A 25,325-nucleotide genomic window follows, 5' to 3' on the forward strand; every position below is an offset into this window, starting at 1 on the left:
CTTGAGATTTTGTTTTTAAATTCCTTGTTTCCTTGTGATTATTTTTTAATGACTATTTTACTACTTTTTATGTAAAGCACTTTGAATTACCACTGTGTATGAAATGTGCTATATAAATAAACTTGCAAAAAAAAGTATATATAATAAAAAATAGGATTATGAGAGGTTATGCTTGAAATCATATGAAGAGGGAAAATAGCAATAGATTATTTTTTAAAGTGAACAAGTAAAGAATCAGAATATGAAAAATTAAATGTTAGGACTTTTTTTGTTTGTTTTATTTGTTTTGTATTGTCATTTATTTGTTGTTGTTTATTTATATAGTATTTTTTTTGTTTTGTTATCAAATGAAAAATATTAGGCATGTTAAAATTGTTTATTTACTTTATTATTGTTTTATTTATTTTTATATTATTATTATTATTATTATTATTACTATTATTATTTGAAATATTTTGTTTTGCTAAACCTAAGAATCAAACTTTTAAAAAAATGTAATTTTTTTATTATTATTTTGTTGTTTTTATTAGTATTATTTTATTTTTATTTGTTTTTTGCAAAACCTATATATCAGAAAACTAAAAATATTAGGACTGTTAAAATGATTTGCTTTATTTATTTATTGTTCAATTTGTTTTATTTTTATATTATTGTTTATGTATTTGTTGTTTATTTTAGGATTATTGTTTTTGTTGAATCAAATTTAAAAATGTTAGTTTAACTATTTTTATTTATTTATTGTTTTTATTATTATTAGTAGTAGTAGTAGTAGTATTTTGTCTTTTGCTAAACCTATGAACAATATTTTTAATTAGTTATTGTTGTTTATTTATTTATTATTATTATTTTATAGTATTATTTTATTTATTGTTAACCATTTTTATTATTAATATTTTATTATAATATGATTAGTTTTAACCTAAACCTATGAATCAGAAAACATAAACATATAATAACAGTCATAATATTCGTGTTTCAGTTATTTGTTTATTTTATAATTTTTTGTGTTTTGTTTTGTTTGTACTGGGTACCTTAACGCATCAAGTGTTTTCCCCAGTATAATATAATCCAGTGTAATATAACTGGATAATATAACTCCTATTATACTGGAACATATGTGTCTTTATTAATGGGGCTCTGAGGAACATAGGACAAAAAAGACTGATAAATACTTATCTAGATTAATGGACAGTACTTAAACCGTCAGCAGAGGGCAGCATTAGTCCTTTGCATCCCATGTGTGTTGTGTGTGTCCATGATATCTTACTCTTTCCATGCCACTGCTGTGTGAGAAACAGTGTTGGGGAGTAACTAGTTACATGTAACGGAATTACATAATTTAATTACAAAATAAAAGTAATTGTAATCAGTTACTGAGAAAAAATTTGTAATTAAATTACAGTTACTTATGAAAATGTTTAGGATTACAAAGGGGGTTACATCTGATTTTTTTCACATACAGATTTAATTGACTTCTTTCATAAATTGCAGTGACTGCTCTAAAATATGAAACACCAATGTTTCAGAAGTTTACAACATGCTTATCCGATAACTCTTATATTTCCTATATGGGTTTATGTATATGCTTCATTTTTTTTTAAGATTAACACTCTTTTTCTAAGGCATTGTTAGATCCAGTGTTCCCTGTCATAGCTGTGCAAAAACAGTATCATAGCTATTAAATAATTTCTTGTTATGATTTTAAAGTAAGTCTGATTTTGTGGTGGCTGTGCTTCAAAGGGGACATCGGATGCCCATTTTCCACAAGGTGGCATTAGGGTCTTCTTGAAATGGTCTCAGTGGTCGTGTAAAACAACACCCTTTTTAGCTTGTCAAAAACAGCTCTGTTCACAGTGACTCGTTTCAGTGCATATCTCTTTACATGCTAATGAGCTCTGCTCACCCCGCCCCTCTATTCTGTGGAAGTGATCCATCCTTGAGTTTTAACTTTTTAACAAAACCTGCCTTGAATTGTCCCTCATTCAGAAAACAGTCTGGAGTAAAATGATTTGCGCAGCCAGACATAAACAAATTTAGTGGAAGAGAAGTGACATGTGACCAAGTAAGGTGACCCATACTCAGAATTTGTGCTATGCATTTAACCCATCCAAGTGCACACACACAGTAGTGAACACACACCCGGGGCAGTGGGCAGCCATATTGCTGCGGTGCCCGGGGAGTAGTTGGGGGTTTGGTGCCTTGCTCAAGGGTCTCACCTCAGTCGTGGTATTGAAGGTGGAAGGTTATTCACTCCAAAATCAAAATGGCTTGATAATTGAGACTGTTTAGGTTTTTGGGGGATTTAAAAAAAAAAAAAAAAAAAAGGAGTGAATTTTTATCATTGTAGGGTGGTTGTGTCCACAAACTGCTAAGACGCATTTATATGCAAATGAAGATATTTTTCATCCAATGTCTCCTTTAAAATTAAAATATTATAATCTTAATTGAAGTGATGAAATATTTCGAAAGTCTAACAGTAATCGGTGTTGAGTACTACTGTAAGGTTAACCCTGCCTGGTTAACATGTTTGAAAATTATTAACAGTTGAAAACATTAGAAATTTATAAAAGTATTCAAAAGTAATCAGTTACATTACTTTAATAAAAGTAATTGAAAAGTTACACTTATTACATTTTAAGTTGGGTAACTTGTAATCTGTAACCTATTAAATTTCCAAAGTAACCTTCCCAACACTGGTGAGAAATATGACAGCTGAATGCAGAATACTGGGGAAAAAAATTAGATTTTTAAGAAATTGCTTTAAAATAGCATGCATTGAGTTAGCCGTCATGTCTGTGTTTCATGTCACCAGGACTGTAAATGAGTGCTACAAACAGGCGACGGAGCTGGTGGTGACCGAAATGACGTCGGAAAACTGTGTGAGACCGCAGAGGGGACTCCAGCGGCTCAATATTCATGTGAATGATCTCCTCGCCTGCCCTCTGAGGAAATATTTAGCGAGTGTGGACAGTCCATCCATCCAGTGGTACAAGGTAGAGAATGCACTGTTTATCCCCTAATCTGATGACGTTCACCTGAGAGGCCTTAAAGCGATAGTGCATCCAAAAATGAAAGTTCTGCTATTATTTACTTTTTCCTAATGTTGTTCCAAATCTATATTCTGATCATTTGTTCTGTTGAACAAAATGCATATTCATTTTATCATTAGTTTCCATGACTTCTCTAAATCTAGGAATCAAATTATGCCTAGATTTAAGATTAATGTATTAGAATTGCATATAATATTGCCATGCATTTGGATGACACCGTTTTATATTCATATATTTGTCAGTCATGCATAAATGAAATGGGTCAGGTTTCTGTAATAGTACTAATAAACTGAATATGTTTTAAATACACAGTAAACATTATGTATTTATCATCAATAAATCCAATTTATTTGTCTCATACATTTTAACTGATAAATAAATTTAATTGTTTTCACAACGATCAAAATTGTGTATAAAAGTCAAGTCAAGTCACCTTTATTTATATAGCGCTTTTACAATACAGATTGTGTCAAAGCACTTAACAGTATCAAATTGGAGGATAGAGTGTCAGTAATGTATAATGATAAGATTAAACACTCAATTTTCAGTTAAAGGCATTTCATTATTGAATTCAGAGATGTCATTGTCTAGCTCGGTTTAGTTTAAATAGTATCTGTGCAATCAAATCGGCGATAATCGCTAGAAATTAAGTATCCCCAACTGAGCAAGCCAGAGGCGACAGCGGCAAGGAACCAAAACTCCCTCTGTGACAGAATGGAGGAAAAACACCTTGGGAGAAACCAGGCTCAGTCGGGGGCCAGTTCTCCTCTGACCAGACGAAACCCGCAGTTCAAAAGTTTATATTTCTATTTTAATTTTGTTGCAATTTCTAACAATAGTAGTATTATGTAGTTAGGTATTTTATTATATTTTAGTTATTTTGTTATTTTTTTGTTATTTTTGTTATAAAAGCATTCTGAAAATATGATTACGTAAAATCAAATAGATCCATATGGTTACTAAACTATTCCATGATTCTTTTGAGCTGTTTCTTTATGTATGACTGACTAATATGCAATATAAGTGTATTAGTTTGTTAAAACATTGTAATCCAAATAGATTGTACAGGTGCATCTCAAAAAATTAGAATATCGTGAAAAAGTTCATTTTTTTGGTAACTTTTCAAAAAGTGAAACTTTCATATATTCTAGACCCATTACATGTAAAGTAAAACATTTCAAAAGTTTTTTTGTTTTAATTTTGAGGATTAGAGCTTACAGCTCATGAAAGTCAAAAATCCAGTATCTCAAAATATTAGAATATTTACATTTGAGTTTGAATAAATGACCATCCCTACAGTATAAATTCAGGGTATCTCTTGTTCTTTGAAACCACAAAAATGGGGATGACTGCTGACTTGGCAATGGTCCAGAAGACGAACATTGACACCCTCCACAAAAAGGGTAAATCACAGAAAGTCGTTACTGAAAGGGGTGGCTGTTCACAGAGTGCTGTATCAAAGCATATTAAATGCAAAGTTGACTGGAATGAAGAAATTGGGTAGGAAAGGGTGCACAAGCAACAGAGATGACCGCAAGCTTGAGAATACTGTCAAGCAAAGTCGATTCAAACCCTTCGAAGAGCTTCACAAGGAGAGAACTGAAGCTGGAGTCGGTGCATCAAGAGTCACCACGCTCAGACGTCTTCAGGAAAAGGGCTACCAAGCCACTTCTGAACCAGAGACAACGTCAGAAGCATCTTAACTGGGCTGTGGAGAAAAAGAACTGGACTGTTGCTCAGTGGTCCAAAGTCCTCTTTTCAGATAAAAGTAAATTTTGCATTTCATTTGGAAATCAAGGTCTGGAGTCTGAAGGAAGAGTGGAGAGGCACAGAATCCAAGCTGCTTGAAGTCCAGTGTGAAGTTTCTGAAGTCAGAGATGATTTGGGTGCCGTGACGTCTGCTGGTGTTGGTTCATTGTGTTTTATCAAGTCCAAAGTCAATGCAGCCGTCTACCACAAGATTTTGGAGCACTTTATGCTTCCATCTGCTGACATTTTTTGACAACTTTTGAAATGTTTTACTTTACATGTAATGAGTCTAGAATATATGAAAGTTTCACTTTTTGAAAAGTTACCAAAAAAATGAACTTTTTCACGATATTCTAATTTTTTTAGATGCACCTGTATATGCAATTCAAATATGTGAATATTAAATTCAGGCCTAATTTTTTGAGTGTGGGGACCTTGATTCTTAAATAAAAATGGCAGATGTTTAAGGAACAAATTAACCCTACTTGAATTCAGTTCACTAAAATTCACAATATTAAAAAAGGGAAAAATGGTAAAAACATTAAACCTTAAACAATATTTTTCAAACATTACAAAAAAGTAAACATTATTTTTAATCATATGATTTTCACAAAGTGAATATTATTTTGAAAAAAATATATTTTATTTTAAAATGTTTTTTTTTTTTTTCTTTTTCTTTTTGTGTGCTTTTCAAACAGTAAATCATGGGTTCGATTGCCAGCAAAATTCAGATGCATAAACTGATAAAAACGTATGCCTTTAATTCAGAGTATGTTTCTTCCAATTAAAGTGTCTACGAAAAGCATAAATTCAATGTATATACTCTCGGAGGGTAGTTGAGAAACCGACATGTCAATATACATTTTGTTTTATTTTGGATCTGTGCACCTTTACTCATTCATTCAGTTTGACCCCTAGATTTCATAGTTGATGTAAACTCTTTGTCTTTTTCTCTACTGTGTCTGCTTTCCTCTCAGAACTGTGAGCTCCTTCAAGAAGATGAGAAATTTGGCCCAAATAAAGATATGCTCAACATAATCAAAGTAAATCACGATGACGCCGGATTTTACACCTGCAAAATGACCTTTCGTTTAGCTGGAGTCATCCGTGAAATGGCCGAAACTATAGAGTGTGAAGTGAAAGGTTAGCATTTACTGCACAATGGAAAAATAATAAATAAAAATCTATAGTTAATAAAATAAAACAATAATCCACACCACTCTAGTCCATCAGTTAACATCTTGAGAAGACAAAAGCTGAAACAAATCCGTCATTAAGACGTTTTAACCGTTGCTTCCGGCTAAAATATGAGTCCATAATCCATAACAACGCTTCCTCCAGTGAAGAGGTCCATCTGCCGTTGTCTCTCACATCAAAATCCAGCCACATGTTTGTTTAGAGCTGTTTTGGTTTGAAAACGGTGCTTGATCTGTGCAGATTTCTCTCCTGATTCAGACCAGACCACTTTTTCACTGGAGGAAGTATTATTATGGATTATGGACTCATATTTTAGCAGTGGTTTGAAGTTAAAAACATGTAAATGATGGGTTTGTTTCAGCTTTTGGTTTCTCAAGACGTTAATTAATGGAGTGGTGTGGATTACTTATGGATTGTTGTGATGTTTTTATCAGCTGTTTGGGCTCTCAAAACATTGCTTTTAATTACTGGTATGTGCATATTTATAATTAATTTGCTTTTTAAAGCTCTCTTTAAATTCTTGCAGAGGAGCAATTAATGAAACCACGAATGATCGAGCCTATTAATGAGATCATCAAATTGGAGAGGGGTGAGCTGCTCATTTCATTTATTTATTCTGAATAATCATTTATTTCTCTCTGGATTTTGTATTCTGTACACATGAAGTTCAATTATTAACCACATCTGTTGTGACTATTCTCAATCACATTGTCACATTAGTCGCATCTTGGGTCTGTTTAGACGCTTACTGTTGTGACGCGTGTCCCGGGACCTTATCAGCGTCGCCCTGGAAACGGAGGAGAAGCACCTGCACGCCATTAACGCGGGCTGGCCGGCCACACCTGAACCTCATTACGAGGCAGACATATAAGCCACCAAGAGGCGCATTTGAGGGAGACATGACTCCAGTGAAGCATCACTCACTTTTCTCTCCTCCTCTCCTCAGAGAGCAGCGTTTAGCCGGCCAGCCCGAAGCACCTGCACCGCACGGACACCGGACACTGGGCACTAACGCACTCGGAGCACTGAAAAGAAGTTGATCCTGGAGCACGAAGACACAGCACCTGAATTCTACGGCACGCCACTCATTTCACTCAATAAAACGCACCCTTCGGGGCATTTATTGCACTCATCCTGTCGTGTGATTCTTCCGCCCGTTACACTGGTGGAGAATGGTCGCGGGACGAGTGGGCGCGCGCGCTGGCGCCGCTGTTGACCGGCGAGCCCCAACGAGCCTACTTCGCAATGCCACCGGAGCTGAGGGATTCGTATGAAGATCTCAAAAAGGAAATCTTGTCCCGGGTAGGACTCTCCCCCATCGCGGCCGCCCAGCTGGTGCACGAATGGGAATATTCCAGCCGGTTGCCAGCCCGCGCCCAAGCTGCCGATCTGTCTCGTCTCGCGCGCCATTGGCTGTTGGCAGGAGACCCCAGCGCCGCCCAAGTGGCTGATCGGGTAGTCGTGGACCGTTTGCTTCGGGCGCTTCCGCGCCCCATCCGTCAGGCCGCCGGCATGCGGAACCCGCTCACCGTGGGAGAGTTGGTGGACGCCATCGAACTGGCGGAGGCGGCCCAGCATCGCGAGGGTACCTTCAGGCCAGTAGGCAGGCCGGCGGCTCCCGTGCCCCAGGATGAACCGATGCCCACAGAGCCTCCCACCACACCACGCCGGGCATGGCTGGCGGGTTGTATACTGCATCAAGAGCCCCCTTGCAGCCCGAAGGTAGACGTGGAGGTCAATGGGCGTCCCTATCGGGCCCTCCTGGACTCCGGCAGTGCGGTCAGCCTGGTCCAGTCGTCGGTGGTTTCCCCACGGCCAGGATCCAGGGCCGTTCTCCCGATCACCTGCGTCCACGGCGACACGCGCCAAGTCCCCGCAAGACGCGTCACCATTGCCGCCGCCCCAGGTGCTTGGCCCGTAGAAGTGGGCCTGATGAAGGACCTTCCCGTCCCAGTCCTCCTGGGGAGAAACTGGCCAGGCTTTGACCGCCTGCTCACCATGGCCGCCCAACCCGCCAGCCCGCCGGAGCCGCCGAACCGGAGGCACAGCCGACGCCCCGACGACGCCCGTCCTGCTGGCCTCGGACAGTCCTCGAGACGGTGAGTCCCCCTCCCAGTCTGCTAACCTCTTCTTTGATCTGTTTCAACAGGTTAGAGGAGGCGGGACCTTCGCCAAGGAACAACTCGGGGACGATCGGCTGAAACACTGCTGGACTCAAGTGAGGGTGACCGAAGGGAAGGATGTCCAACCCCCACCACACCCGGTCCCCCACTTCATCGTCCAAAATGGCCTGCTCTACTGTGTCATCCCCCTGCGGAAAGCCACGTCAAAGGCCATCGCCCAGGAGTTGTTCCTGCTGTGTAGTCGGGTCGGCATCCCAGCGGAGATACTGACCGACCAAGGTACGCCGTTCATGTCCCGGACCATGGCAGACCTCTGTCGCCTCCTACAGGTCAAACAGCTCCGCACCTCCGTGTATCACCCGCAGACCGATGGGCTGGTGGAACGGTTCAACCAGACCCTGAAGCGGATGCTCCGTCGAGTGGCCGCGGAGGACAAACGCGACTGGGACCGGATGCTCCCGTATGTCCTGTTCGGGATCTGGGAGGTGCCCCAAGCATCCACCGGCTTCACTCCTTTGAGCTCCTGTTTGGACGTCAGCCCCGCGGATTACTCGGCGCCGCCAAAGAGGCCTGGGAGCAACAGCCGCCGCCCATCGGTCCACTATCGAACACGTCCGGGAAATGAGGAAAGGGTCGACAGAGTTATGCCCATCGTTCGGGAGCACCTCACGCGCGCAACAGGCCCAACAACGCCACTATGACCGGGCAGCCCAACCACGGAGTTCCAACCTGGAGACCTCGTCCTGGTCCTAGTCCCAACCGCGGCCTGCAAATTCCTAGCAAAGTGGCAGGGGCCGTGCACGGTGACGGAGAAGGTGGGGCCCGTCACCTACAAAGTACGCCAACCCGGACGACGGAAGGAGGAGCAGATCTACCACATAAATCTCCTGAAACGGTGGGTCGGGACCAGGACCCAGTTCGCCGCCCTGGCCACCTCCTCTCCCGTGGTTGTAGATGTCAACCCCCACCTCTCGGCTGCCCAAAAGAACGAGTTGCAACACCTGGTCGGTCAGTTCCCCGATGTGTTCTCCCCACTCCCCGGGCGGACCCATGTCATCCACCATGACGTCCGGACGCCACCAGGAACCATCGTTCGGCAGCGGCCCTACCGAGTGCCAGAGGCCCGGCGACACGCCATCGAAGAGGAAGTGCAGGAGATGTTGAAGTTGGGGGTAATCGAGCCCTCGCGCAGCCCATGGTCCAGCCCCATCGTCATGGTCCCAAAACCGGATGGCACCCTCCGCTTTTGCAATGACTTCCGCCGCTTGAACGAGGTCTCCGAATTCGATGGATACCCCATGCCGCGGGTAGACGAGCTGTTGGATCGGCTGGGGAGAGCCCGATATATATCCACTCTGGACCTCACGAAGGGCTATTGGCAGGTGCCCCTGTCCGAGGATGCGAAGCAGAAGACCGCCTTCTCCACCCCCAGTGGGCACTGGCAATATCGGGTTCTCCCCTTTGGCCTGCACGGGGCTCCCGCCACCTTCCAGCGACTCATGGACATCCTGCTGAGGCCCCACCAGCCCTACGCCGCGGCCTACCTGGATGATGTCGTCATCCATTCGGAGACCTGGGAGGACCACCTAGAGCGGCTGCGGAGGGTGCTCGTGGAGCTGCGCAGGGCCGGGCTGACCGCCAATCCCCGAAAATGTCACCTGGCCCTCGACGAAGCAAAGTACCTGGGGTTCCGGGTGGGCCGAGGACTCATAAAACCCCAGGAGAACAAGGTGGCAGCTATTCTCTCGGCCCCACGGCCCACCTCCAAAACCCAGGTACGGGCCTTTTTGGGATTGGCGGGTTACTATCGTTGCTTTATCCCTGACTTCTCCTCCTTAGCCGCTCCCCTGACAGACCTGACCAGGAAGGGGCAACCGGAGAAGGTTTCCTGGGGACCCGCCGAGGCCGAAGCATTTCAGAGGGTGAAGGAGGCTCTCACCGCCGAGCCGGTGCTCCGAGCCCCGGACTTCAACTGCCCCTTCCTGCTGCAAACGGACGCCTCCGACACCGGGTTGGGAGCCGTCCTCTCCCAGGTTCAGGACGGTGAGGAACACCCGGTGCTCTACATCAGCCGGAAGCTGACCCCCACGGAACAACGCTACGCCGCTGTAGAGAAGGAAGCGTTGGCCGTCAAGTGGGCAGTCCTGGAGCTCAGGTATTACCTCCTCGGTAGAAAGTTTACATTGTTTACAGACCATGCCCCCCTGCAGTGGATGGCGAGGGCCAAGGAGACCAACGCAAGGGTCACCTGCTGGTTCCTGGCGCTCCAGGACTTCCACTTCGTCGTGAAACACCGGGCGGGAACGGCCAACGCCAACGCCGATGGGCTCTCGCGGAGCTGGTCAGCTTTCGCAGGTCTGTCAGGTTTCTCTCCCACCCACCCCAGTCTCCCCTCTTGCCCGCAGGAACAGGACGACGCTTAGGGGGGGGGAGTGTGACGCGTGTCCCGGGACCTTATCAGCGTCGCCCTGGAAACGGAGGAGAAGCACCTGCACGCCATTAACGCGGGCTGGCCGGCCACACCTGAACCTCATTACGAGGCAGACATATAAGCCACCAAGAGGCGCATTTGAGGGAGACATGACTCCAGTGAAGCATCACTCACTTTTCTCTCCTTCTCTCCTCAGAGAGCAGCGTTTAGCCGGCCAGCCCGAAGCACCTGCACCGCACGGACACCGGACACTGGGCACTAACGCACTCGGAGCACTGAAAAGAAGTTGATCCTGGAGCACGAAGACACAGCACCTGAATTCTACGGCACGCCACTCATTTCACTCAATAAAACGCACCCTTCGGGGCATTTATTGCACTCATCCTGTCGTGTGATTCTTCCGCCCGTTACACTGTGTTTACAAATCCATGGAACGCTGAGTTGCATGTGCATTTCTTGTAGTTTATTGTAAGCTTGATTACAAAAAATTAGAAGAATAAACTTGATAAAACAAAGTAGTACAAACTTAATGAAATCAAACAATTTTGCTGCTAGACAAACAGAAGGTAAGGTCTAGAGACCATGTGCTCCCAGCAGGCCACACAGAGGGGGCACATCTCCAAAATGAAAGATTGAAAAAGTATTAAAATGTAAGTGAATAAATGGCTCCTACAATGAAATGCAACAAAACTGCAGTTTGTTCATGGCCTGTGAGAGTACTACAGACTCACCTGAGTTTGTTTGTTTGTTCATAAGGTTCATCCTTCAGGAAGGACTGCGTCATCGAAGTTCAGGGCAAAGGCATTTCCACGGTTGACATGATCTGGACAGTCCTGCTGGAGTCTGACGAGGAGTTAATCTCCCGTAACACGTCACATCGCATTCATCAGGAGCCCATGAAGTGTGTACTGAATTTAGCTGTGTTTCAGATAAGAAAAAGATAGGTTAAGACTCCAATTTAGTCCGTTTTGGTGTGGACAGTCTTATTTCATTCAAAATTGATTTTAGGTTTGAATAAATTATGCTTTGTTGTTTGAAACCATGTAGAGACTAGACGTGTCATGCATTTATCTTGAATAACTTTGTGATTTTTATACAAAGTTAGAAAATACTCAAAAAAGATGAAGCACCTTTAATTTGTATTTTAGAATGAATTTAATTTTAGAATAAATTACTAAAATAGCTATCACCACATTATTATTATTATTATTATTATTATTATATATTTAAAACATTAAAAAAAATTCAAATAAAAGTAGCTGTATTGTGATGAATGTCATTATTGTAAATTAATTATCCTTAATTAAAGACTCAGAGACTATATAGATTCATTGCATCTATAAAATTCATACTAAATAGAGAAAATACTGAATAAATTTGTAGCACTGTTCATTTGCGAAGTATTTAATTCATTGGTTAATACAAAAAATCTCTTATCACTTGAATATTGAATATATTAAACATTTTAATGGGGGAAAAAAACAGCTATATTATGATATGTCGTCATTGTGATTTATAAGTTTTGGATGAATTTGAATTTTTAATTAGTTTGAAACCACATTGACAAGATTATTATTTAGTATAGTTATTAATTATACAATATAACATGAAAAAGATTTTTTCCCAGTAAAAATAACTTGATGTATATCCTTACTGTGATAAGATTTTATTATAGACTGTCATGCATGCATTGAAGAGAAAAGGAAAAGAGAGAATAGCACAGGCAGACACAAAGCACATGTTCATAGTCTCTGTGTGGGATTTTCCCACAGTTTTGGAAGGTGAATATTTCTGTTTATTAGTATATATGCTTATATTGGTGAGTCATATGTTTTTCCTTCGGTTGAAGTATAACCCATGTCCTTTCATCTTAAAGGGAAAGCCGAACGGAGGATGGCTATCATGTGGTGCGAACGCTCTCGCTGTCTGCCGTATCGGAGGAGGATTTCTATTTGAACTTCACCTGTGTGGTGTTCAGCACCCGAGGACATTCCAGCGGTCAGATCACACTCGTCCCTGCAGGTGCGTTACAGCAACGCCTAAATAAATACTACTTCAACATGCAAATCTTTCTCTATTAGCCAATTCAATCGATAAATATGTGCATTTGTAGTGGCTCAAAATCCTGCCACTCATGACATGAGCGTTTTCACTTTCAGTGTCGACAGCAAATGACTAGTTTTTGGAAACTCAGCCGCTGGTTAAGCGATCAGTGGGTGTTTCTCATGTAGTCAGAGCTGCTGAGATTTTCCAGCTTGTACAACACGAGAAAATGAAAAACTATCAACTAATCGGCACCTTTTTTGTTTATTTTATTGGCAACGTTTTACAATAAGGTTCATTAGTTAACATGAACTAAGAATGAACAATACTTCTACAGCATTTATTAATCTTAATGTTAATTTCAGCATTTACAAATGCATTATTAAAATCACAAGTTGTTTTGTTAACATTAGTTAATGCACCGTGAACTAACATGAACAAACAATGAACGACTGTTTTTATTGCCTAACATTAATAAAGAGTGTAATAAATGTAGTGTTCATTGTTCGTTCATGTTAATTAATACATTAACTAATGTTAACAAATGACACCTTATTGTAAAGTGTTACCATTTTGATTTTATTTCAAAGAATTTATTGGGTTGTCCAAAATTTTAAAGGTTAATCATCATGAAATTATTTAAGGAATCGGTTTTAATTCAAATTTGTTTTTATTAAACATTAAATGATCATACGTCTTTTATGTTGGTGTCATGGTTTGGGGGACTTAATGTGTTAATATATTTATTGATTGATTTAATTGCATCATTTAATTGCATTTTTGACATTTTATGTCAAAAAAGGTGTTTGTTGTTTTTTTCAGATGAAAATTACAAAGACGATTTAAAATGGCATTTAAAAATAAAATCCAGGTTTGCTGTGCTTGTTTGTAGAGCTCAATTTGCACAATATTAATATTTTATGACTATAAATAAATAAAATCATTTTTTATTCTTATTTCTAAAAGAAAGTAAACAAAATAAAAAAATATTACTATTTTAATATTTCACTGTAAAATAAAAAAAATCAAGTATTTAAGATATATTTTATTTTACACTACCAATGTAAAATTACAATACTAATATGTAGGCTGTCTAAATTAAATGTTAATGAATAATTTTAATTTTTGTATTTATTTACAACCCTAATTTATTTCAATATTTTATAACATCTTGATTGCCCCTTAATTTTATTTACTTTTATTTTATTAAAATATTAATGTATTTACTTAATGGTTGATGGCATCGTTTTCATGACAGATTTGTCTTATTTTATTCCCTGCATTCTGTGTTTGCAGAGCAACGTGTTTTAAAGTTTATATGCATTTCTATATGTATTTTAAAGATGGGCAAGTGGCAACAATTAGTTGTTGGAAACTTGGCCGCTGGTTAAGCGAGCAGTGGGCGTTTCTCGTGTAGTCAGAGCTGCTGAGATTTTCCTGCACGCAAAACAAGAGAAAGCACAGACCGTCAACAAATCTGCACATTCTTAGTTATTTTATTTTATTGCGCAGAATTTATTGGGTTGTGTGAAGTTTTATGGGTTAGCTATCATTTAAATAATGTAAATAATCACTTTAAATTAAAAAAATTTATTATTGAGCATTAAATGAATTATTATACCTCATTTATGTCGATCTACATAATGATCTGGGGAACTGATGTTATATTTATTGATTGATTTAACTACATAAATTTTGAATAATGAATATTTGCAGAAAATTGTAGGACAGCTGTGAAATTATTATGCTAATATTTAAGGCTGTCTTTATTTTTTTTTTAATGTTAATAAATAATTGCAGAAAATTCAGATTATTTATTTATTTATTTATTTTTATTAATTTACATCCCTGATTTAAATGTTGAATTTATATTAATTTTATGAAAATATTAATTTCTATTTATGACTTAAATAAAAATTTTAAAAAAATATTTGAATATTTAAATTTACAAAAAATAAATTTATAAATTTTTGGAAAAAAACATCTTGAAAGCCCCTTTCTACATTGCATTGACTAGTTTATATACGTTTACTTTTATTTATTAACAAATTGATGTTTTTACTAAACACATAGTTTTTATAACAGATTAGTCTCATTTAATTCCCTGCATACTGTGTTTGCAGAATGACATGATTGAAAGTTTATATTGCCTGTAAGTTCATCTGAAGTGCGAAATAATTTTTCAAAAAGCAAACATGATCTGCTTGCACATGTTCACTAGGAAAACATAACTGTTTTTTTTGTTTGTCTGTCCTGTCCCTTCATCACCAGATCCGAACCTTTTATTGCCTCTTGGTCTTCTCCTGGGCTCGGTGGCATTGCTCTTCGTGACGGGTGTGCTTCTGTGCACCATATTCAAGGTGGAGCTGGCCTTGTGGGTCAGGACTGTGTTTCCATTCATCTACAAAACCACAGGTAGTCAATAAACAGGAAATAAACTTTCACACTTTAGCAGCGTCGTGCATTTACTGGGAAATTACGCTATTTACATAAACTAGAATTAACACCTTACAGTGCAATCGTAGCGCTGCAGGACATACTGAAAAATACATCATAATAATTGCCTTTAATGTATTTATTTAGCATGTTCTGTGCTGTTTGGTTGTGTTTTCTAGATGGTGATGGTAAACAGTATGATGCATACATCGCCTATCCTAGAGTACTCGAGGGCTCAAGCGAAAAGGCTGAGATTTTTGCGATGAGCACTTTGCCGCAGGTTTTGGAGGGCCAGTACGGTTATAAGCTGTTCATCCTGGGCCGGGACGGCCTGCCTGGGGAAGGTAAAGCATATGCAACAAAACAAAGCACTGTCATATAAACAGTTTGTTGTGATTTCATATAAGACATCAAATGGTGATCCGACACCAAACGTAGCTGCATGATTTGGGGAAAAAATCTAATTTTTTTCTGATAAAAATTGAGACTTAAAATGTGATTTATTAAAAAAAGTTTACTATTTAAAAAATATATATTTAGAACATTTATTATATAAATAATACATATCAAAAATATATTTTTAATACTACTTAGTATTTCATTTAAAAAAAATAAGTGTTTTAATTTCTTGATTTCTTAGTCTTTAAAGTTCAATTTTAAACATTAAACAATCAAACTTTCATTCTGATTTCACATTATACATCAAAAGAAGATTGAAAACCAAACATAAGGCATATTTAATGTAGCTGCACGATTTGGGGGAAAAAATCTAATTGGGATTTTTCTGATATAAATTGGGATTTAAAAATTCAATTAAAGAAAGAAAATAGGTTTGTGCTGCACAATTTGGGCCATTTAAAAAAAAAATGTTAATATATCAATATGACTGAAGTAGTAACAATGATTTGTATTATTATTATTATTATTATTATTATTATTATTATTATTATTTATATCGATACAGATTTAAGGCAGAGTAATGTGTTCAATTTCAAATTAAATTATTATTATTATTGTTAAAATTATTATTACTAAGAAAATATCAAAAAAGAAATAACACTATTAATGCCAAATAATACCAAACGAGAGAGATATATGATGGATAGATATAACTATATTATAATAATTAGGGGTGGGCGCTATACCGGTATTAACGTGACTACCGGTATTATGTTGTGCCATGATATACCGTGGATACCGTTCCATATTCGTGGATTTCATTGGATGGACAGACAAAGATTTTTTTCATTACTGCGTCATCAGAGAGAGAGATGCCACGTTCGATCAGACATAAATCAGAACCGGATAGTTTTTGCTCCAAACACAGGATCGGCTTTTCGGAACTGCACACAAACTGGATTATAATAATTTTCCAAAATGTAATTTGTGTTGTAATATTACTAAGTCTGTATACGGCTGTTAATACAGGACAGAGACGCAGAACACGGACACAAAGAGAGAAAATACTGTAGCAGGCAGCGCAAGATCACTGTTCACAATACTCGAAATATAGGAAGAAAAATATAAATAATGAATTGGGGTCAGGGGATTAATATGAATGAGTATCTGAAGGGTACTCTCTTCAGAAAACTTTAGATGGCATTTTCTTTTTCTCCTGCCTCTGTGTTCATAAGCGCAGCTTTATTTACAGCGGTAACCAAAGGAACGCTAAACTGAGGCCATAAGCGCCATCTGCTGTCAGAGAGTGAATTTGCATGTTCTTTCAGTCCATTTGCTGTTTATCTTTTGCGCAGGTGCTTAAGGCCAAAGTATACTTCGGCCATCCGTGCACCGTCCACATTACGTCATTTTCGTCATCAGGAGGGCTCGCGTACAGGCAATTTTTTGAGACCGCGCGGACGGTCCGTGTACATCAGCGCATGCGCGAGGTGAATGTTGAGACAAGTCGAGTTGGTGGTACTGCGCATGTGTCGAGCTTGTCCGTCCGCACTCGTCCGCGGTTGAGTATACTTTGAAAGCTGTGCGGACGTGGCTGTGCGCAAGACGGAACGGAACGCCGAATGTGAAGTATACCCCGGCCTTTATGTAGCATAATTTCACAAATCTAAAGTCAGACCATTCTATTTTTGCCTTATATCTTGAAATCATGTTTTTTTTCCTAGTTATATAAGGTTAAAATACATATTTTGCCTCTAATTTAACTAAGGTCTACTAAAATGTGATTCCAAATATTTTTTTTTACTCATATCGCGATATAATATTGATATCGTCTGGACAGTGGAAAATTTTAGCTAATATCGCCCACCTAATAAATAAATATATATATATATATATATATATATATATATATATATATATATATACTGATGGATGGATGGATAGATATGACTATATTATAATAATAATAATAATAATTTATTAAATGTACAGTTATTTTAACAAAATACATTTTACTGTATAAAAACTTTTTTAAAACAAGTATTTATAATATTTTTATTTTGCAGTACAGCTGTATAATTACTAGTGTTGTCAAACGATTAATTGCATCCAAAATAAAAGTTTTTGTTTACATAATGTGTATACTGCGTATATTTATTATGTGTATATAACTAAAACACATGCATGTGTATATTTAAGAAAAATGTTGCGTATATATTAAATATATTTATATATAATATAAAATATAAGAATATGAATATATAAACGTAAATATTTTCAATATATACACTGTATGTATATGTATGTAAACAAAAACTTTTATTTTGGATGCGATTAATCGTTTGACAGCACTAGTAATTACAATACTAATTATTCCGCTCTTAATTTCTTCATTTTCAAACATTAAACCATGAAAACCAATAGTATTTTTTTGTTGTTGTTGTTTATTTAATTGGGGTTTAGGAGGATTAAGTAATTAGTATATTTATTTAATTATTTATAAATTTAATTAAATCACAGCCTGTACTTTTGGAAAATCACTTTAAGCCATACCGTGATTTTGGTTTTATATTGAATAATCATGCAGCTCTAGTCTGGGCCGTATTTTGTGTTACCAATCGTAGTTTTGCACCATTTGAACACATTACTCTGCCTTAAATCTGTATCTATGTAAATCATATATGTGACCCTGGAGCACAAAACCAGTCATATTTATCACAGGTATATTTGTAGCAATAGCCAAAAATACATTGTATGGGTCAAAATTATAAATTTTTCTTTTATGCCAAAAATCATTAGGATATTAAGTAGAGATCATGTTCCATGAAGATATTTTGTAAACTTCCTACTGTAAATACATAAACTTAATTTTTGATCAATATGCGTTACTAAGAACTTTATTTGGACAACTTTAAAGGCGATTTTCTCATTATTTAGATTTTTTGCAACCTCAGTTTCCAGATTTCCAGAAAGCCAGGAAATGCCTATAGCAGTTGCTGAATAAACAGAAGATTGAACTGTTTTCATTGATTCAACGTGAATCTAATATTTTGATATATATTTTCCTAATGACAATTTTATGATTATTGGTTTATAATACTAAATTGGTTTATAATTCTAAAAACACTTTTTCTATTTGTATCACAGAATAAGGCAGAAAATATATTTTTTTGTAATAAATGCTATGTCAGTTAGCACAGTGTCATTCATATACTTTATTTATTACCTGGAGAAGGCTTGAAAAACAAACCATATATTGTTGCAATCGTTTATTGTCTTACTGTCAGGTTTATGCTTGTTATTCAGCTTTGCTACAGGGATAGCGGGATGCCTTTGTCCATATTAGGGGTTTCCTGGCATGTCAAAAGTTTTTATTACTCATATGAGTCAGTTTTGGACTTTCTGCGCGAGAGCGGCCTCCGGCTTCGAGTATGAATGAAACATACACTGCAAGACTGTTCAGCACTCCATAATGTTCACATAGTTTTGGATACGAATAAAACGTGTCCAAAAAGATGTGACTATCTTGTTTCTTTTAATTTAAATATAGATTTATTCACACTGGCCCTTAAAAAACCTCTATGTGAATATACTTGCTCGAAAAAAGTGCAGGGGAAGAGTTAAGATTTTATTAAATGCCGAGAGGACACATCCTCCGCGTTTTCTATGACCACGCTGCAGGGGGCCAACACAAAGGGATGAAAGAGCCGGGGTTGCCGATCCCTGTCCTATCCTAACAAACCATACATTAATGAAGAGCATATTTATTTAGCTTTCAGATGATAAAAATTGACCCTTATGACTGGTTTTGTGGTCCATGGTCACACATTTGTAGTTTCCATTAGTGTATTCTTCAGAGCTTTATCTGGCTCATTTCCCTGTGTTTTCCAGCTGTGGTGGACGTGGTGCAGGACGCTCTGAGCCGCTGTCGCAGACTGCTGCTGCTCTACACGGCGTCGTCGCTCTGCAGCCCGGAGGCGCAGGAGTGGGCCGAGCAGCAGACGGGTCTGTACTGCGCGCTGGTGGAGAACTCCATGAGCGTGGTGCTGCTGGAGCTGGAGGAGATCCGCGATCCGCTGCGCCTGCCTCACTCCGTGCGCCTCCTCAAAGACAAACAGGGAGCTTTGCAGGCCTGGAAGAGAAGGAAGAGGTGGGCGTTCTGGGACGGGAAGTCAGAGCGTGTGACCTCTCTGGAGCCCTCGGCGCGCTTCTGGAGGGAGGTGCGCTACCATATGCCTGTCAGAGGCAAAGCTAAACAGAGAAACTGGTTTAGTTTCTAGATGAACACTAATGTGAATACTCAGGGTCAGGTTGTAAAGTTCCCGGATGAATCATAACAATGCAGTCTTTCCTCTCTTTGTTTTTTTGTTTGTTTGTTTGTTTCTGAGGAGAAAAACTAGACAAGACGAGGCCAAAAGAAAGAGAAATTAATACTTTTATTCATCAAGGATGCATTAAATTAATCAAAAGTGACAGTAAAGACATTTATAATGTGACAAATTATTTGTATTTCAAATAAATGCTATTCCTTTGAACTTTCTATTCATCAAAACATCCTGAAAAATAAAATGAATCAGTTTACACACAAATACGAAGCAGAACAACTGTTTTCAAAATTATTATGTTATTGTTTTCAACATATTTCACAATTTTTACAGTTTTTAGAGTATTTTTGATCAAATAAATGCAGCCTTGGTGAGCAGAAGAGTCCCCTTTCAAAAAAAGAAAAAGTAATATTTAATATAACTAATTACTAAATATATATATATATATATGAGATATAAGAGAGGTGTTTTTTTTTTTTTTTGGAGAAAATGAATTGGATTTTTTCTTCTGGAACTCAACTGTTTCTCTGATTGCAACCTCAAAATATCGACCACAAAACTGTTCATGAGGCCCCAGAGATGAATCGTAAGGCCTGTTTGTGGCTTGAACATGAAACCAGACCTGATGTGGTTCATGATATTTTCTGGTTTACACGAGAGGTACGTCAGAGTGTGCTGAGAATGAGATAAAGAAAACTGTTGCACATAAAGAGTGGGCAGAAAAAAGCATCTGTAAATAAAATATGAAAAAATAGCATTAATTATGTACATAAGAGATTTCTTACGATTTTGTTGTGGGATACATACTGTGCATTGGTCATTATATAATGCAAAATTGGATTGTCTCACATTCTGTTGAGCAGTCCTATGTTAATTTTTAAGATTTTAGCTCCAAACATACCATATGGTTTTATGTACAGTATGGATTACATTTTTACTGTAAATAGGAAGAGACCGAAAACGATTTGTTAAAATGTTAAAATACCATCTCACTCTAAGTAATCTGTTTGTAGTTTGACTTCCTGCAAGTGTACCTCTGACACTTAACACATTGTTCTGTTTGTTTGAGCATGCTGTTTGTTAGCCGGGACTATCCGTTTGTCCCAGTCAATGCAGATGAAACCTGTTTGAGGACGGTCATTGGTTCTGCTGTTCTGTTTGACAGCTAAAAGTACATTAGTGACGTGCTTCTCCTTTTCAGCTAAAAAAAAAAAGCACCAACCGCAAACACCGACCCAGATTCTTCTCCACGGATTTCCGTTCAATGCTACCAGTTTCTGTGACCCACGACTTCAGTCAGATCATACACATGTACGAGTTAGGGTTCGATCAGTTTAAACATGTAAAATAAACCGAAATGAAACATCTGTGAGCAATCTGTCATATATATATATATATATATATATATATATATATATATATATGCATGCATACATGCAGGTAATTCTAGAATTGGGGGTGCATTTCACGTCTTCTAGGTAAACGATTTATATTAAGCTATCACCAAAAATTTTGTCTTGAAAATAATAACTGAAAGACTGCCACTACACCTATTATTGACTGTCTTCGCCTCCTGATTCATACATTCAGCTTGAATTATAATGAAATAATTAAGTCTAATTTTCATATTTTGTGTTTACTCAAGTTACATAATTGCATAAAATATCTAATTTTTGGAATATTTGTAATTTCATTAATAAAACAAAATACATTTTGTGTCTGTCCCTACGTTCTGGTCAACTCTGTTACTTCAGTTATAAATAGGCATAAAAATCTTTAAAGCATTCATAGAAAAAACATGTGACTTGCACCAAGTGATGTCACTTCCTTTGCTAGGAGTCTTTGGAAGGCATTGATGTGTGTCTTTATTCCCATTAATTTGTACAAAATGTTTAGGATACACCAATAGTAGATGAATTATTTGTCAAATCTGTTATTGTGATTTTGCTGTGACTCTCTCATTCACTTTTTAAAAACAATAATATGATGGAAATCCATAAAATTCTGTTTTAGACATGCCGTGTGGTATCTGGTTTGAGGGTTAGCATCTTGAGCTAAAGCACAAAATGGTGGAAAATGTCAACTCTGTTATTGTCAACTCTGTTAGTTTTTTAAAAAGTTTAATGATAACAGAGTTGACAATGAGTAACAGTCAAATGTTCCCAATCACATTCAAGTATTTTGCATTATTATTGTTTATTTTGGATTCTGGGTCATTTTACTGTAAATGATACATTTGTTTTACATCATTACAGGCTAAAGAAATTGAATTACAGGTAAATTAACCTCTCAGCAGCAGAAAGGCAAGGGCAACAGAGGGCACAGCGACATGCTGACCCTGTAAGGAAGACAGAAAATAGACAGAGACAGACGACACAAAAGGAAAAAAGCACCACTACTCAAAATTAATGTTTTGCTCTAATGTTTATGAATACTAATGTAAACATATGGCTACAAAGAATTACAACATTCTTGCAAACTGCTGTTCCTTGAATCAAGAGCTCTGTCTTTTATTATGTCTATAAAAAAACTTGCATAGTGCACATTTAAGTACTAAATAAAGACATATGGGCACAAATTGCCAATAATTGATTTGCATGCTGATTTCTTATGTCATTTTATTTTCCAGATCTTTGGACACATTAAGTTAATTTTCAGTTACATGAAAGATCTGTAATTCACATGTATTTTATAAAATTAAATAGTTTTTACATTTAAAATTGTTTCAGTTTCAGAATCTGGCAGAAAATGATGCTGTTTTTGGTCTTTTAACTACAGGTGGTCAAACTCTGTTACCGTCAATGTCAACTCTGTTACCATCAATGTCAACTCTTTTTAAAGTTTTGCTTTAAAAATTATAATTATGTGTTTTATTGTTAACAAATTGCTCAGAAGCTAATTAGCCTAAATAGTACTACTACTACATGAAATTTTAAAGAATTACATTCATTTTTAAAGCTATGATTAGAGAAAATACACACCATGTTGGCAACTTTTCAATTAAACGGGTTGATATTTTTACTCTAAAACAAAAAGTCTATATATTTTTAGGTTTAAAGTTTAATTAATGGATTAAGAGACAGATGTTCTTCTAGAGAGGACAGGGTTTTAAATTGTTACATTTGTTAACTGTATATAGGCCCTTTCACAGAGATTCCGGAAAATACACGGATGCGTTCCGTGATTTGTCCCGGGATCGTTTGATTTTGGTTCATTCACACTGCCAGTGATTTTCCGGAATCTGTGTGTGCGTTCACATACACATGGCAATCCCGTAAAGACACGTGACATTACGATGTGACGGGTATGTGACGCGTAGCATTTCACTAAAGCTGGCGAACGATTTCAGTTTCAGCGCGGATAGTGGGGAGCTCCCTGATCTCTGCTTCATTACAGTTTGCACATATTTTTTCGTCGCGAACATTGATCTGCCTTCAAAGCACCCGGTAAAACAGTCACAAGATAACGTGCGTCATCACTACGACACACCCTTTACGGCATTGATGCGGCTTTTGTTCACACAGCGCTCGTTCCGGGACTGAACCCAGGATCGATCCCGGAATCAATCCCGGGACGAGTTTGCATTCACACAGAAGGCACTCCGCAATTTTCTGGGACCAACATGCAGTGTGAAAGGGGCTGAGGTTTTGACCCAATTTGTCTACAACAGAGTTGACAGATTTTTCTGTTAGTACATTGATTTTCAGAATAAATATTTAAAATCTTTCAAGTTTAAGATCAGCAAATATAGAAAATATTAAATTTACAGTGTGTTCTATGAAAATAAAAAAGTTCAACCAAAATTAAATTCCTATTTTTTAGTTTTCTTTCTCAGCTTGAAATGTACGCAATTCTAGAATGAGCCACATACATATATACACACGCATATAACCATATCCTGTACAACTAAATTAAAATAACAAAAATCTTTTAGGAAAGGTGGAGTAAAACTAAAAAACTAAAATAATGTGGTTGCATTGCACACCCTCTTATAACTAAGGATGTGGCTGTGTTCAGAATTAAGCAATCACATTCAAACTAGTGTTAAATAGGAGTCAGTACACACCTGCCACCATTTAATGTGCCTCTGGTTAAACCCAAATAAAGTTTAACTGTTCTAGTTTTCCTGACATTTTCTTAGTCGCATCTTACAGCAAAAGCCATGGTCTGCAGAGAGCTTCCAAAGCATCAGAGGGATCTCATTGTTAAAAGGTATCAGTCAGGAGAAGGGTACAAAAGAATTTCAAAGGCATTAGATAAACCATGGAACACAGTGAAGACAGTCATCATCAAGTGGAGAAAATATGGCGCAACACTGATATTACCAAGCACTGGATGTCCCTCCAAAACTGATGAAAAGATGAGAGGAAAACTGGTCAGGGAGGCCTACAGCAACATTAAAGGAGCTGCAGGAATTTCTGGCAAGTACTGGCGGTGTAGTACATGTGACAACAATCTCCCGTATTCTTCAAATGTCTGGGCTGTGGGGTAGGGTGGCAAGAAATCATCCAAACCCGGCTAGATTTTGCAAAAACACATTCTAAGTCTCATGAATGGGAAAATGTGTTATGGTCTGATGAAACCAAGGTTGAACTTTTTGGTCAGAATTCTAAAAGGTATGTTTGGCACAAAAACAACACTGCGCATCACCAAAGGAACACCATAACCACAGTGAAGCATGGTGCTAGCAGCATCACGCTTTGGGGCTGTTTTTCTTCAGCTGGAACTGGGGCCTTAGTCAAGGTGGAGGGAATTATGAACAGTTCCAAATACCAGTCAATACTGGCACAAAACCTTCAGGCTTCTGCTAGAACGATGAAGATGAAGAAGAACTTCATCTTTCAGCACGATAACAACCCAAAGCACACATCCAAATCAACAAAAGAATGGCTTCACCAGAAGTTTAGACTGAAGTTTTGGAACGGCCCAGACCTGAATCCCGATTGAAAATCTGTGGGGTGATCTGAAGAGGGCTGTGCACAGGAGATGCTCTCGCAGTCTGACAGATTTGGAGCGTGTTTGCAAAGAAGAGTGGGCAAATATTGCCAAGTCAAGATGTGCCATGCTGATGGACTCATTCCCAAAAAGACTGAGTGGTGTAATCTAATCAAAAGGTGCTTCAACAACGTATTAGTTTAAGGGTGTGCACACTTATGCAACCACATTATTTTAGTTTTTTATTTTTACTCCACCTTTCCTAAAATATTTTAGTTTGTTTTTTTAATTTAGTTGTACAGGATATAGTTTACATTAAAGGTGGAAAAAGTTCAGAAATGATTTATCTTGGTCTAATTTTTTTACATCACAGAAACCTGGCATTTTAACAGCGGTGTGTAGACTTTTTATACCCACTGTATACTCAATGACATTATATATATACACACGTGTGTGTGTTTGTGCTGTATCTGTATGTTTGTGTGAGAGAGAGGACTGTCTATAATAGACAATGTATATATTAATATAAAATTTCAGATTAATAAACTAAAATTATGAGGGGGAAAAAATCTGTTTATGATATATCTGTTTGGACTTGAAGAATCCTTGCTTTATAAAACAATCATAACTTAATATT

General features: G+C 38.0%; 1 protein-coding gene across 2 annotated transcripts in view; it reads left to right on the forward strand.

Moving 5' to 3' along the window:
- The window catches only part of zmp:0000000936 (interleukin-1 receptor type 1), a 33,573-nt gene extending 11,222 nt beyond the window's left edge, over window positions 1-22,351 (forward strand). For both annotated transcript variants that reach the window (XM_058786906.1, XM_058786905.1), the window contains exons 4-11: window positions 2,813-2,993; window positions 5,777-5,942; window positions 6,523-6,585; window positions 11,307-11,451; window positions 12,427-12,572; window positions 14,865-15,008; window positions 15,209-15,373; window positions 19,320-22,351. In XM_058786906.1, the coding sequence (XP_058642889.1) occupies window positions 2,813-2,993; window positions 5,777-5,942; window positions 6,523-6,585; window positions 11,307-11,451; window positions 12,427-12,572; window positions 14,865-15,008; window positions 15,209-15,373; window positions 19,320-19,708 (1,399 nt within the window). In that variant the 3' untranslated portion in view covers window positions 19,709-22,351. The remainder of the gene's footprint in view (window positions 1-2,812; window positions 2,994-5,776; window positions 5,943-6,522; window positions 6,586-11,306; window positions 11,452-12,426; window positions 12,573-14,864; window positions 15,009-15,208; window positions 15,374-19,319) is intronic.
- The last annotated feature ends 2,974 nt before the right edge of the window (window positions 22,352-25,325 follow it).

Source organism: Onychostoma macrolepis, chromosome 09 (genome assembly GCF_012432095.1).
Source record: "Onychostoma macrolepis isolate SWU-2019 chromosome 09, ASM1243209v1, whole genome shotgun sequence".
Taxonomy (NCBI): Eukaryota; Metazoa; Chordata; class Actinopteri; order Cypriniformes; family Cyprinidae; genus Onychostoma; species Onychostoma macrolepis.